Source organism: Microcaecilia unicolor, chromosome 4 (assembly GCF_901765095.1).
Source record: "Microcaecilia unicolor chromosome 4, aMicUni1.1, whole genome shotgun sequence".
Classification (NCBI taxonomy): domain Eukaryota; kingdom Metazoa; phylum Chordata; class Amphibia; order Gymnophiona; family Siphonopidae; genus Microcaecilia; species Microcaecilia unicolor.
In genome coordinates, this window is record NC_044034.1 from 343,557,792 (window position 1) to 343,573,837 (window position 16,046).

At 42.2% G+C, this 16,046-nt stretch overlaps 1 protein-coding gene across 1 annotated transcript in view; it reads left to right on the forward strand.

The window, feature by feature from the left end:
• ITSN1 (intersectin 1) overlaps nucleotides 1-16,046 on the forward strand; it is a 379,821-nt gene that overhangs the window by 318,554 nt on the left and 45,221 nt on the right. The window contains exons 26-28 of the mRNA XM_030202171.1: nucleotides 6,956-7,001; nucleotides 8,621-8,742; nucleotides 9,381-9,498. Of these exons, the coding sequence (XP_030058031.1) occupies nucleotides 6,956-7,001; nucleotides 8,621-8,742; nucleotides 9,381-9,498 (286 nt within the window). The remainder of the gene's footprint in view (nucleotides 1-6,955; nucleotides 7,002-8,620; nucleotides 8,743-9,380; nucleotides 9,499-16,046) is intronic.

Here is a 16,046-nt window from a genome sequence, read left to right on the forward strand (position 1 = left end):
CGTGAATGATTTTGTGGACTAAGGAGCATATTTTGAACGTGATGCGTTCTTTAATTGGGAGCCAGTGTAGTTTTTCTCGTAAGGGTTTAGCACTTTCATATTTTGTTTTACCGAATATGAGTCTCGCTGCCGTGTTCTGGGCTGTCTGAAGTTTCTTGATTATTTGTTCTTTGCAGCCAGCGTAGAGTGCGTTACAGTAATCTAGGTGACTGAGAACCATTGATTGTACCAGGTTACGGAAAACATTCCTTGGGAAAAAAGGTCTTACTCTTTTTAGTTTCCACATTGAGTGGAACATCATCTTGGTTGTGTTTTCCGCGTGGCTGTCGAGGTTAGGTGTCGGTCGATGGTGACTCCAAGAATTTTCAGGGTTTCTGAGATTGGAAGATTCAGATTTGGTGTGTTGATGGCGGTGAATTCATTCTTGTTATGTTGAGAGGTGAGTACTAGGCATTGGGTTTTTTCTGCATTAAGTTTCAGCCGAAATGCATCTGCTCATGAATGCATGGTTTGGAGGCTTTGGTTGATCTCATTGGAAATTTCCTTTAAATCATGTTTAAATAGGATGTAGATCGTTACGTCGTCTGTGTAAATGTATGGGTTAAGGTTTTGATTTGCTAATAGTTTGGCTAAGGGTATCATCATCAGGTTGAATAGGGTCGGCGAAAGAGGGGATCCCTGTGGGACTCCGCATTCAGGTATCCATGTGGCTGAGGTAGTCGAATTGGATGTCACTTGGTATGATCATGTGGTTAGGAATCCCTTAAACCAAGTGAGAACGTTACCTCCAATTCCAAAGTATTCCAGGATATGTAATAGGATTCCATGATTGACCATGTCGAAAGCGCTTGACATGCCAAATTGTAGAAGTAGTATGTTCTTTCCATTTGCAATCATTTGTTTGAATTTGGTCATAAAGGTGACCAGTACTGTTTCAGTGCTGTGGTTAGACCGGAATCCTGACTGGGAGTCGTGGAGTATTGAGAATTTATTTAGATAGTTTGTGAGTTGTTTGGTCACTAACCCTTCCGTTAGTTTGGTTATTAAGGGGATGGATGCTACTGGCCTGTAGTTGGTTAGTTCATTTGCACTTTTCTTTGCGTCTTTGGGTATGGGGGTGAGTAGGATGTTTCCTTTCTCCTTCGGGAAGAGTCCATTTTGTAACATATAATTCAGGTGTTTCGTAATGTCTGTTATAAATTGTTGGGGAGCAGATATCATCAGGTTGTTTGGGCATATGTCTAGTTTACAATGAGATTTGGCATATCTTTTGAGCGTTTGGGAGATGATATCCTCTGGTAATGTCTCTAAATTGGTCCAAATTCTGTCTGTTGTCCTTCACTTATGCCCAAGCTGGGTTGACTCTAGAGGGCCATGTCATGGCTCATAATGTCAGAGCTATGGCTGCGTCAGTGGCTCACTTAAAGTCAGCTTCCATTGAAGAGATTTGCAAGGCTGCAACGTGGTCATCGGTCCACACATTCACATCTCACTACTGCCTTCAGCAGGATACCCGACGCGATAGTCGGTTTGGGCAGTCGGTGTTGCAGAATCTGTTTGGGGTTTTGGATCCAACTCCACCCTCCTAGGCCCATTTCTGTTCTGTTCCAGGCTGCACTCTCACTTAGTTATGTTTCTTTTCAGGTCAATCTCTATTATGTCCTCGCTGTTGCGAGGCCCAATTGACCAATGTTCATTGTTTTGAGTGAGCCTGGGTGCTAGGGATACCCCAATTGTGAGAACAAGCAGCCTGCTTGTCCTCGGAGAAAGTGAAGATACATACCAGTAGTAGGTATTCTCCAAGGACAGCAGGCTGATTGTTCTCACAAACCCACCCTCTTCCCCTTTGGAGTTGTTCTACTACTCTGTTTTGCTTTTTATTAAACTGAGGAGGGCACGCTCGCGCCGCAGGCGGGAAGCTGTTCGCACATGCACGGTTCACTCTGCCCGTACACCGGTGCATTCTAGAAAGTTTTTGTTTGCTTACAGATTTGCCGGTCTCCTGGGCCATCGACCCAATCGTGAGAACAATCAGCCTGCTTGTCCTCGTAGAATACCTGCTACAGATATATATCTTCACTTTTCTGTTTGGACTGGCATGGTACCTCAGATGGTAAGTGCTGTGCCTTACCATGCAGAAAGTCCCTGTTTCAAATTGGGTTAGAACTTCTATTCCTTGAGTGGAGCTGGGATGCTGAGAAGGCAGCACTCATATCCCTGAAAGGAGGAGGGGAGTAGTTGAAGTAATTGCATGACTCAGGATCCAGGATGGTCACTGCAGTGACTGAGTATATATACCTCTCAGTGCCCTAGAGTATAAAAATTATTAGCTTGCTATAAAGGTTTAAAATCAATTTTTGCTAGCTTTTCTTGTCCTTTCACTGCCCTAAAACATTAAAAATTAAATATTAACTTGTTTTAAAATCAATTTCTGATAGATTTAGGTAGTCTCTTTACCTCCCACGCTAGGCACATCCTTTAATTTATGATTAGGTCTCCCATTTAAAAGGAGAAGAGGGATAATTGTCACCACAGGGTATCTTTATCAGCAAATGACTACATTTTCACAAACTATTTGCAATTCATTGAGAAGCAAACACAAAATATTAATATACAATATACCAAATATTCTTTAGGTCCTTTAGATTTGTTTAGATATCCCTAATCCCTTATCAACTTCAAATCCTGTTTCAGTGGTACAGGTAGTTTGGGTCTTTTGTATCCAATTACTGGTGTTCCTTTTTTGTTTTTGTTTTATTATTATTTTATCTCTAAACCACTTTAATTTGCCTTCAACGAAAGATGTATAGCAAATTTTAATAAACGATAAATGAAATAACGAACAACTCACCGATACTAAGATGCAGACAGCAGTATAGCATATTTGTGCACTCAGTGCAGAACTGCTGGCTCTCGGAGAACAAGTCCGTTCTCTGAAGGCTAAAGTTGATGTATTATAGAGAAGACCTTCAGGAAAGTGCCACCTCCAGTCTATCCTCCAAAAGTATCAGTTGGACCACTAGATGACCGAGGGGTAAAAGGGGCGATCAGGGAAGACAAAGCCATAGCAGAGAGATTAAATGAATTCTTTGCTTCAGTCTTCACCAAGAAAAATTTGGGAGAGATACCGGTGCCAGAAATGGTATTCGAAACTGACGAGTCGGAGAAACTTAATGAATTCTCTATAAACCTGAAGGATGTAACGGGGCAGTTCTACAAATTAAAGAGTACCAAATCTGGACCGGATAGTATTCATCCCAGAGTACTGATAGAACTGAAAAATGAACTTGCGGAACTAGTATTCGTAATATGTAATTTATCCCTAAAATCGAGCTTGGTACTGAAAGATTGGAGGGTAGCCAATGTAACGCCAATTTTTAAAAAAAGGTTCCGGAGGAGATCCAGGAAATTATAGACCAGTGAGTCTGACGGTGCTGGGCAAAATGGTAGAGACTATTATAAAGAACAAAATTACAGAGCATATTCAAAAGCATGGATTAATGAGACAAAGCCAACATGGATTTAGTGAAGGGAAATCTTGCCTCACTAATCTATTACATTTCTTTGAAGGGATGAACAAACATGTGGATAAAGGTGAGCCAGTTGATATTGTGTATCTGGATTTTAAGAAGGCGTTTGACAAAGTACCTCATGAAAGACTCTAGAGGAAATTGGAGAGACAAGAGATAGGAGGTAGTGTCCTATTGTGGATTAAAAACTGGTTAAAAGATAGAAAACAGAGTGTAAGGTTAAATGGTCAGTGTTCTCAATGGAGAAGGGTAGTTAGTGGGGTTCCCCGGGGGTCTGTGCTAGAATCTCTGCTTTTTAACGTTTAGAAATGATCTAGAGATGGGAGTAATTAGTGAGGTAATTAAATTTGCTGATGACACAAAGTTATTCAAAGTCATTAAATTGCGGGAGGATTGTGAAAAATTACATGAGGACCTTAGGAGTCTGGGAGACTGGGCGTCTAAATGGCAGATGACGTTTAATGTGAGCAAGTGCAAAGTGATGCATGTGGGAAAGAGGAACCCGAATTATAGCTACGTCATCAAGGTTCCACGTTAGGAGTCACCGACCAAGAAAGGGATCTAGGTGTCGTCGTTTATGATATGTTGAAACCTTCTGCTCACTGTGCTGCTGCAGCTAAGAAAGCAAATAGAATGTTAGGTATTATTAGGAAAGGAGTGGAAAACAAAAATGAGGATGTTATAATGCCTTTGTATCGCTCCACAGTGCGACCGCACCTCGAATATTGTGTTCAATTCTGGTCGCCATATCTCAAAAAAGATATAGTGAAATTAGAAAAGTTGCAGAGAAGGGCGACAAAAATGATAAAGGGAATAGAACGACTTCCCTATAAGGAAAGGCTAAAGCAGCTAGATCTTTTCAGCTTCTAGTAAAGACGGCTGAGGGGAGATATGATAGAGGTCTATAAAATAATGAGTGGAGTGGAGTGGAATGGGTAGACGTGAAGTGTCTGTTTAAGCATTCCAAAAATACTAGGACTAGGGGGCATGCAATGAAGCTACAAAGTAGTAAATTTAAAACGAATCGGAAAAAATGTTTCTTCACTCAATGTGTAATTAAACTCTGGAATTCGTTGCCTGAGAATGTGGTAAAGGCGGTTAGCTTAGCAAAGTTTAAAAAAGGTTTGGACGGCTTCCTAAAGGAAAAGTCCATAGACCGTTATTAAATTGGACTTGAGGAAAATCCACTATTTCTGGGATAAGCAGTATAAAATGTTTTGTACTTTTTTGGAATCTTGCCAGGTGTTTGTGACCTGGATTGGCCACTGATGGAAACAGGATTCTGGGCTTCATGGACCTTCAGTCTGTCCCAGTATGGCAATACTGATGTACTTATGTGCTCTGTGCTGCATTAGAAAAGAGAGGTCACCTAGAAGGAGAGCATCATCTTCATGGGGCAGGAAATAATCCTGTAGCTAGGACCTGCTCTCCAGGAGCTGCAATATGCTCTTGCACTGAAGATGTGCATCCAGGGCTTCTGCCCAGGAGGGAAGGGTTACAATAGCCATTTTTCATGGTGATTCTATCATTAGGCATATAAATAGCTGGGTGACTAGTAAGCTTGAGGATTGCTTGGCCAATTGCCTGCCAAAGTGTGAAGGTGGCAACCTCCTGTATCATCTAGATAGGATTTTACACAGTGCTGAGAAGGAGCTGTCTGTCTTGGTGCATGTGAGAAAGGAAAATATGGGGGTGGGGGAGTTCTGAACACCAAATGTAGGCTTTTAAGTAGTAGGTTGAAATCAGTTCCATACCACCACAGCTTGAAACTGATTTGATGGATATAAATAGGTTTTCTCAAATTGGGCTATAACATGGGTGCCTTTTTGGACTTTTCACACATAAAATCAGCAGTATAGGAACCAATATATGATTTAGAATGAAAGGCAGACCTTCTCAGCAATTTTATGATGGAGACTTGGTATTAGTATGCATTGCAGTGCTTTCTGATACTGAGTTGGGTTTTTGAAGATTAGTTTCCTGACCACCAAAAAAATGTCTATATGATAAAGGTCAGCATAACTAAATGTAGTGGAATAGAAGCCTAGTGTCTAATGCAGTGGCTGAGAACCTCAGGCTCCTTGTGACCCTAGGCAAATCACTTACTAGGGACAGAGAAACTACCTGTATATAATAAATGTAAACCACTTAGGTTGTACATCAGAAAGGTGGTATATCACATCCATGACCCTTTACCTTTACCCTTTGTGGGTTTATGACTAAGGTATTTGACCCTGCTATTTTTCCCATTATCAGCCAGGATGCTGTCTGCAGTCATCCCATTTGGCCTTCTTCCCATCTTTTCCGATGATCCATTTGAAACATAAAGTGGAGGAGTAGCCCAATGGTTAGAGCAATGGGCTGAAATCCAGAGAACCCAGGATCAAGTCATACTGCTGCTTCTTGGGATCCTGGGCAAGTAGATGCTCACATATAGGTAGCCCTCATGTATATGTTGCGTCCCTAACTTTCCATTTAAGTACTAAGAAAATATGATGACTCAAGTATAGGTCGCATTTGGTGGGGCAGCTGGCCCCATGGCCAGCACCTCCCCCACCCCTCCTTATCCATCCCCCCAGGGTCCAGCATTCTACTACTACTATTTAACATTTCTAGAGCGCTACAAAGTGTACGCAGCGCTGTACAAACACAGAAGAAAGACAGTCCCTGCTCAAAGAGCTTACAATCTAATAGACAAAAAGTAAAGCATTTAAATTTAAAATATTTAAGCATTCATCTGGTCCTATGGCCAGCATTATTTCCTCATTCTCTTCTACATTTGGCCACTGTCCTCCATACCTCTTCCATTGCTCCAAAGATGTTGTACACTGGTGTGAGGGCCTTTCCTGTACAGGCCCATACTGAAGTGTGCTTCCACGTCCCACCCACTTTTCGATAGAAAATGCATCATGAGAACTACTAAGAGTGCACCTTTCTTTCATAACACCGCACCTTCTTAACGGAAGAGTGCACCCTTTCTAAAAGAGATTCTGTGATGCATTTCCTGTAGGAGGGAAAAGGTGAGACACAATAGCATGCTTGAGCTGAAGATATATGCTGATGGTTCTTTGCATCTATGAGGCTGCCAGGGCCTACTGTTTTGTCTTGAATGCAACTGTTTATTTTATTTTGTTTATTTTTTATATTCCAGCTGCAAGCCCGAAAGTTATCCAAGTTCAGTTACAGTAGATATTTTTCCTTGTCACTCCTAAGAAACTGCTGCCCTAGGTCACTGCCTAATGGTTAAGTTGGCCCTACTTATGATATGTTATTTATTATTTCTGTTGTTATACACGCTACTAAGCAAATTAAGTATACAGAGAATGCACTTCATTTAAATAGATGAAAAAAACATAGTGATCATACTGATGCTGGCTGTAATGGGTGTGTATATATGTGGAATTAATGTTAACTTTTATTCATAGGTTGCTGGAGCTGCAGGGAAAACAGGCAGTTTAGGAAGGAAACCTGGTAAGTTGCCCTAAATAGCCCCAGCCTTGTACTGTTTGGCAACTGGAATTTGTGAATTATACACTTTTGTACCACCATAAAGCATTTTTTAATCAGCCATAATTGGAATTTTGGGGGATTATTTTTTCAACTAAAAATATTTGAGATCTGTGGCAACTACACATCATCCCCAAGTCTGCTCTCTATGGATAGTGTAGTTCATGAGAGAGGAAAATATTTCTGCTGTACTAAAGCATACAGCAAAAACATGTAGAACAGAGTGAAGTGAAGTGGGAGCTGCTAAATTTCAGATTAAAAGTTTGAAAGCTATTTGGTGGCTCAGAAAAATTTGGTATCTTTGTAGCCCACTACTGTGAGATGACTGAACCAGTTAAGATGTGGATTACTGAGACTAATTCCCTGTGTTCTTCTGTCCCTCCTCCCCCCCTCCACACACTAAACTTCTAGGGGGTAATTTTATATAGCCTTTTCTGCATATAGCGCCTGTTTTATGCAGAGAAAAGGGCTTTTATAAAATTGCACCACATATGTGTGTTTACTTGCCTCTACTTTTACACAAACTGCATGCAGGCATTCCTGGTGGTGCAGTTTAGTCAGAGTGAAAGCGGAGTTGTGACAGAAAGAATTGTGCAAAAGAGGCCGAAAATATCTGTCCATCTGGGAGCAAAATAACTCTGAAAATTTAACAGACTGGGGTTAAAAATATAATGGTGAAAAGGCACATCAAGTTCAAAACCAGGCCAAATCAGACTGAGGGTTCCAGAGAAATAAGACCCCCCATCCATTAAAATGGTTTATTGTATTTCTATAGGGGAAGCTATTCCAGTTTTCCCAACTTCGAAACTAAAATAAGATGAAACATAGCTGTTGAAAAATTGTTCCTTTCAGACTGCCTCTCTCCTGTTCTCAGCTCTCCTCAACTCCCACACTGTCCCCCCCCAAATGCCACTGTAGGAACTGCCCCCCTCACACACACACACACACACCCTACACCTGCTCCAGCCCCACCCAACTGCCTCCACCACCCAATGCCACCTTCTACAACTGCCTTACCATCCCAAACTACGCACACAAGTGCCCCAACTCTCCAGTGTGCTCCCATCCCCTAAACTACTCCCACACAATTGTCCCACCACTCCAAACTCCTTTCTGCAACTGCCCAAGCGGGTGTCATGTGGATAAAATAGGTGTGGAAATGTTCACACCTACCTTTGTATAGCCTGAAGGGTAAGCATAGTAGTGAGAAGAGTCTAGGAGGAATCTAGGTGAAATTGCAAAGTACATGTGTGCATACGTTTACACCACTTCCCAAGCAGGTGTATGTATGAGGGTGCAGGAGTGGCCTAATGATTAGTGCAGTGAGCTGAGAACCTAGGGAACTGGGTTCAAGTCCCACTGCAGCTCCTTGTGACCCTGGGCAAGTCATCTAACCCTCCAATGCCCCAGGTACAAAAGCTTAGATATATCAAGTCAATGACCACCTTTTACCATTTTGCATTTACCTATAGTTATTGCAGGTTTTGTGAAGTAATTTTATAAAGGTACATATGCACCCACTTGGACTTCCAACTTAGGCAAATTGTTATAAAATTACCTGCATTGTGTTTTTTCCCCCCCAGAAATTGCACAAGTTATTGCATCATACACAGCAACAGGCCCTGAGCAGCTAACTCTGGCCCCAGGGCAGCTGATCCTCATCAGAAAGAAGAATCCTGGGGGATGGTGGGAGGGAGAACTACAGGTTTGTTCCTACAGTAGATCAAGACACAGATGTACAATAATATTAACTTGTCAGGAGATTTACTATGTCATGAAAAACAACTTTGATATACTTAAATCTTTAACAAAATTAAATGATTACCAGCTTCCTGTAGAAGTGAATTTCCTATACATTGTATGGCACTAAGACACCTAAGGGAGTGCCCTACCATCTCTGCTCAGCCTAAGTATAAGAAATCCAGAGACAGTGAGAGACAGGTCTATAGAAATATACTGTAATATTTCTCTGGGTCATAAATCTCATTGTCAGTATACAAAAAAATAAATTTTAGAAAACCATTACAAGTAGTCTTCTATTCACAGTGATAAACTAGAAGCATTACTGGAACACAAACTTTGTGCAGACTTCTCTTTTCTTTAGGGAAAGGGAAAGAAGATGTTTTTCTATAGATAAACCCATTCTGTTCACAGCACAAACACTTTTACTGCAAGGAAAAGTGTGCAAGGTTAGGTTTTCCTTTGATAATGACTGCAATGCTAGCAGGGAAGTTTAAATTTAAATGAGGAAGGGCAGTTCTTTTGTTTTAATGTTTTCTAGGCTTGGTCAATGCTTTAATTTTGTATAGTCACTTGTAGTGGTAAAATGTATTTTCTCACCAGGCCCGAGGAAAGAAACGACAGATAGGCTGGTTTCCAGCTAATTATGTAAAGCTTCTGAGCCCTGGCACCAACAAATCAACGCCAACTGAACCATCAAAACCAACAGCATTATCTTCTAGTAAGTAGTATTGTACTACAGCTTGACTGGTTACCCCAAATCAGTAATGCACAGAATGCTTTTCTTCATTCTGTCAAGGTACCAGGCATAGAATTATATTTTCTCATAACATATAATGTCTCTTGATCAGTAACTCGTTCTATGCAAATTTGATATTTATATGTTATAAAGACCAAATTTTTAGAAATCAGGCCTGACCCATTGAGGGTAAAGTTCGGGTGACTAGGGACGTCTCCCTTGCCTCCCTAGAACACATTTTCTAGCCTCTTACCTCCTTCAGAAACTGGATAATTTGGGGTATATCAGTTCAAATGCCTAGACCACAGGATATGTATGTAGTCATAGGCATTTAATTTTGGCACACTCCACCCACACATACAAACATAGATTCCCATATATCCTACAGAAAGGAAGAGAAAGGCAAAGGGAGAGGGCCATACCCAGAGATTTTGGAGAAGGGGGCAAAGACAGGCTGGGAGAATAAATCAAAGCGGTTGGAAAATGGCAGTCTGAATGACAACTTAAAGAGGGAGCAGAACTCGGGATAAAATGCACACAGAGGCTGCAGTGTATAAAGAAAATATAATCTGAGAATGAAGGATGAGCTTGAAAAGAGGCAGACTCTGTGGGGGTAAGATATTCAGTATGTAGGAAGCAAAATAAAACTAAAATTAAAAAAAATAAACTACAAAAAACCACACAGAGAAATAAAATAAGTAAGGAAGCAACTGGAACAGACTGGGTGGACCTGACAGTCCTTACTTTCTTCTATATTCTACAAATAGTTCTAGTCAGGGCCGCCAAGAGAGGGGGGCGGGGGGGCAAAATTCCCTGGGCCTCCAAGGGGGGCCCGGCGCCGGGGTCAGGCTGCCGGTGCTGCAGTCCTCGGTCTCACCTACCTGCCTCCATGGCTCTGGGCCCCCTTCATTCAAAGCGGCAGTCGCAGATCGCCTGTCTTCTGGCCTTCCCTCCCTGTGTCCCGCCCTTGTGGAAACCGGAAGTTACATCAGATGAGGGAGGGAAGGCCAGAAGAGACACGATCTGCGACTTCTGCTTTGAATGAAGGGGGCCCTGAGCCATGGAGGCAGGCAGGTGAGACCGCGGACTGCAGCGATGGGGAGTGGCAGGGGAGCGATGGGGGGTGGCAGCGGCGAGAGGCGGGGCAGCAGGGGGTTTGCCTTGCCCTGGGCCCGGCCTAGTCTCTCGGCGGCCCTGGTTCTAGTTAATCTTTCAGGTATCTGCTTACTGGTCCTTGCTTCTGTTACTTTTTTTTCCATGTTCAAGGATCTTATTTCCATTTTGATTTGATGTGTGTGTATCAGTTAAAGCTCTCTGAAAACAAACAGGATAATGGATACTCAGCACCGAAGGTAAGGGAGCTTTGCACCTGGGAGCAATTTGTGAAGTCCACTGCAGTGCCCCCTAGGGTGCCCGGTTGGTGTCCTGGCATGTCAGGGAGACCATTGCACTACGAATGCTGGCTCCTCCCACAACCAAATGCCTTGGATTTGGTCATTTTTGAGATGGGCCTCCTCGGTTTCCATTATCACCGAAAACCGGGGACGACCATCTCTAAGGTCGGCCTAAATGTTGAGATTTGGGCGCCCCGACCGTATTATTGAAACGAAAGATGGATGCACATCTTGTTTCGATAATAGTGGTTTCCCCGCCCCTTTCCCGGGACGTCCTTAGAGATGGGCACCCTTAGAGATGGTCGTCCTCGTTCGATTATGCCCCTCCACATGTCACTTCAGTATCTCATGTCCCCTTGCTAGTACACCTTAGGGTTTCCAGTCATATCCTAAGTTTCTTTATTTTTGGAACAGCTGCAATTTGTACTAATGTATCAAGCAGCATTGGTCTGTGAGCTTTATACCACGGAGTCATTATGATTCTGCAACTTCTATTTTTCTTCTAGTATCCCATAAACTTAAAGTACCAATGATTTCAAGAAGTGCAAGTGCTGTGGCACAAGACTGCCAAGAGACTAAACTGGACCCGAGGCAGGGACAAGGACCCCCCCCCCCCCCCAAGATCGCTGCCACAATTGAAATACCTTGTTGGCTGGCGGGGATCCCGAGGCCCCACCAGCAGAAGACGTCTTCCTCCAGCACTGCTCTTCTACCAATTGCCTGCCCCTGCGGCTGCTTTTCCTCTCAGGGCATGCTCGGTTTCAAAACTGAGCATGTGCGCCTGAGAGGAAAAGTAGCCACTCATCTGGGCAGAAGAGCAGCGCTGGAAGTGCTCCTCCGGGTCCTCCCTGGCCTCCAAGGGGGGCCCGCAGTTCCAGAGTTTTCTCTCTCCTGCTCCTGTCGGGACGCAATCATTTGTATTCGGGTCCCATCAGGAGCAGGAGAGAGAGAGATACCCTGGCGCCAGGTCCCCCTTGGAGGCCTGAACCCAGGGAATTTTGCCCACCCCCACCCCCGTCCCCCCTCCTCAGCAACCCTGGTGTGGCAGGATCAGATATGTCACTAGTAATCATAATTGATACCATGATGCCTAGGCCCCAAACACATACCAGATCTTCAGTTGTGTCAAGTGCCAGAAGATGATTGCTAAAGATCCTCAGTGTTGATGCATCACCAACATCCAGTGCAATTCCTTAGTCCTTTGAGATCAATTCCTCTCATGCCCTTGGAATACATTTAGATGCACTGGAGAGCTCTTTCATGTGTTCTTTATGGCTGTGAAGCCCTCTGGCCATCATTTACATAAAATAAAGCTCTTTGGTGCATCTAAATCTGGCCCAAGGGCAATGGAGGGATTGATCTTGAAGTACCAAGAAGCTGCACTGGTGATACACTGAAATCAAGGAGGCATTGGGACTGACCGTTGTCAAAATCCTACCTGGAGAAGGCAGGATTCTGCCTCTTCGGCACTGCATCAAAGAATCTCAGTGTTGAGGAAAGGCGAAGTGGCTTTTTTGAGTGTGATGCTGGGAACAAGGAAATTTTGCAATGGCTAATTCTCTTAAACATCCCTGCAGAAAGAATTGCTTTTGACAGGGTGGAACAGTCTCTAAGGGTCCAAGGTACAATCACCAATACCTCTCAAAGAACCCAGGAAGACATCGACATTCATCCTGCAGGCTATTTAGTGCTGGCATCAGTAGTCTTTGATGAGGGTTTGGACAGAGGGATCCAGGAAATGCTGCACCATTATCTTTTTTTTTTAACTTAATTTTTTGTAAGATTTTTGTGATAACCAAAATACAAAACAAGGTCATCTTAACAACTACAAAAGTATAAAGGTATATAACCCTATCCACCCCCCCACCCCTCGCTTCACTCCCCTGTCCCATTACACACTCAAAAACTAAGCACCAAGGGAAATCAGCACCTAAACCAGGGAGGTGCAGCATAAAACAAAAATAATCATATCTGCTCTATAGCAGACTAACAATAATGGTCCAGGACGTTATCAGAACCCCACAGACCAGGGCAGATAGACAAACCATGAGTAAAAATGAAGTTTTAAATTGCACAGCATAAAACCACAAGAGAAAAGATGTCCATATCTTCTCAAAATTGGCCAATGTACCCCTCTTTTGGGCAGTCAGCTTGCTTAGATAGTAGGCATCCCATAAAGTGCTTCATAGAGCTGCTATGGTAGGAAGTTCTTTTGTGTGCACCTTCTTAGTCACCTCGTAACAGAAGAAGCACCCTCACCACCTTTAGAGGCAAATTCAAAAGAAACAGGGCAGGGTCTGCACAGATAGGGAAATTGAACATATTTGTAAATAATTCAGCACAGGAAATCCAAAAATCATGTAAAAGTTTATAGTCCTACCAGACATTCATATATGTGCCCACTTGCTCATGCCCTCTTCAACATTTATTATCCAGGTCCTGAGAGCAACAAGCAGTTCTGACTGAGAGGAAATACCAACGATAAAGGGACTTATCCCCATTTTCTACTAGGTTAGCAGCTATAGATACATGAAGAGCGTTTGATGGATCAACACCCACTCCTGATCTGTAAACGTGCTCCCCAAATCCTGCTCCCAGTTTAACATATATTGTGCTTTAAACACTTTTGATCCAGTCAGCTACCCTTTGAAAAGGAGCTCCTGGTATAGGTGGAGAATCTGTAAGTATAAGTAAAAACCTCTACTCTGAAAACCATATTGGGTCTGTAAGTCTTGAAAAGATCGAAACACTCCATCAGAGTACAAGCTGCACCATTATCTGAACTGGATCCTTTATCATTGGCTACACTGACCCTGGTGCACAGGGAGATTTAACTTATAGTGGACCTTATAGATATAATTTTATTTTATTATATTTATTTGTGATATTCAATTTGATAGTTGGATTATTGGTTTATTTGGAATCTCTGTGCCTTTTTGATTAGTCATTTGTAATTTTATAAAATTTTTGCATATATATAAATGGCATAAAATATCATTTAGCTTGTACAGGGCAGAGTTTGGGCAGAACTTGGGTGGTGGTTGCAAGTACACATGTGGATTACAAAATACAGAATCTACATGTGTACATGAATAATCCAGGTGCAGACATTTACACCTTCTTGAGAACAGGTACAAGTGTCCATACCTGCTACTTATTCTAGTATTTTATAAAGTATATTTATAAGTACTAGCGTGTGGTTTGTGTATTTATAAATGCTAGCATGGGGCAGAAACCGTAGGTGAATACATGTGGAAGGGATAAAAAAAAAAAAGAGGTGGATTCCCTACCAGGACAAAATCCAAAACACAAGAAAAGTGTAGGGAAGGACCAATGGACTACCAGTGGTAAAAACAGAAGGTCCTCAGGGATAAAAATATGAAAATCTATTAAGAGGCTAATGTAAATTAGACTCAACACAGAGCCATGTTTTGGCAACCCAATGCCAGCTTCAGGAATCTGTATATCTATAAACATACAAAAAAGACTTTGTCAAAAATAATAGGACAACTGTACTATGAAATATAAAGCGGATAAAAGTTAAACATTAACTTATAATTAAAATTGCACATAGTGCCTAAAAAATAGATCTTCAAATTCAAAAAGTATTAATTTATTTTAAAAAATTTCCTTCAAACATGTTAGATATACAATACTTTAAATAATGTAAACTTTGAAGGACAACAATTAGACTAAAAACTGGACCTCATATACGTATTCATCTATACTCATTGTCAAATGAATTCCCCAAGGACCATCAAGCCCAGTGTATTCTCACATGTTGATAGCATTAACTGATGGAGCTCAGTGGGATGCTGCCTAGCACACACAGCTTTAGGAAAGTCCTGGCAGCATCCCACTGCGAATGCGTGGGTGCCTTCCCTCTTATCACGTGAGCGCAGGTACCTTAGTCTCTGTTTTTCCACCATGCTGGGAGGATGCATCTTTGTGATCTCCCTTCAGTGTGTATTTTTCTTCAAATTTTGAGTGCCATCCCATGCAGGTTTAATGTTTATTCAGTTTGGTTTTTTTCAGTATTCCCATTTTTTATTGCCATCCTTATTATTTTCTTAGGGTTTTTTTGGCCCTTCAAGTTTTCTTTATTTGTTCGTGGTACTTTAGGCCCACATAGGCCTGAGTGCTGGCCTCAATTTGGGTCTAGCCCCTTTTTCCAATCTTCAAAATTGAGGAGTTTAATTTGGCCGCTATTCTTTTCTTGATGTCCAAGTATACGTCTTCCAGTGGCTTAAAACATTGCACCCAGTATAATTGGGTGATCTCTATCTCAGCTGATGAGAGCTCCATTTGAGCCACTGGATTCCTGTCATCTGAAGTATGTGACCTGGAAAATTGTATTTTTGGTGGCAGTCGCTTCAGCTCACGGAGTCAGTGAGCTTCAGGCCCTAGTAGCTGATCCACCTTACACTAAGTTTCATCACAAAAGAGTAGTTCTTCACATGCAATCTAAGTTCCCTCCTAAGGTGGTTTTGGAGTTCCATCTTAGCCAGTCTATTTTTCTACCAACAATTTTCCCAAAACCTCATACCCATCCTGGCGAAAGCGCACTGCATACCTTGAACTGCAAGTGATCCTTTGTCTTCTATCTGGAGCTGATTAAGTCCTATAGATGGTCCGCCCAACTTTTTGTTTCTTTTGACCCAAACAGGATGGGAGTTATCATAGAAGATTATGTACTAAACAGCTGTTATTTAAACTTTAAAGAATTTTTGGTATTTTGCTCATCAATATATAAAATGAAACTACTCTTTAAAACCCATTGTCCCAAAAATAAAGAGCGAGAATGATGATGAGGGACGAAGTAAAATGGATTGCATAGATAAGAAAAGATGAAAAAAGTAAAGAAAAAAAACCACATGAAAACAGAAAAGGAGGAAAAAGGGGATAATGGGAAAGAATGAAGGGGGAGAAGAAGGGGAGGAACAAAAGAGGGGATGAGGAGGAAAGAGGGGAGGGAAAAGGGAGGTGAGAATAGGGGACAGGGAGAAGGAAGGGACAGAAGGAAGGAAGATAAATTGGAAAAAAGGTGGAGTATAGATGGGGAAGGAACCAAAGGGAGGGAAGGGGAAAGAGGAGGAAGGGGAGAAGTATAGACGGAAGGTGAGGTGAAGGTATGGG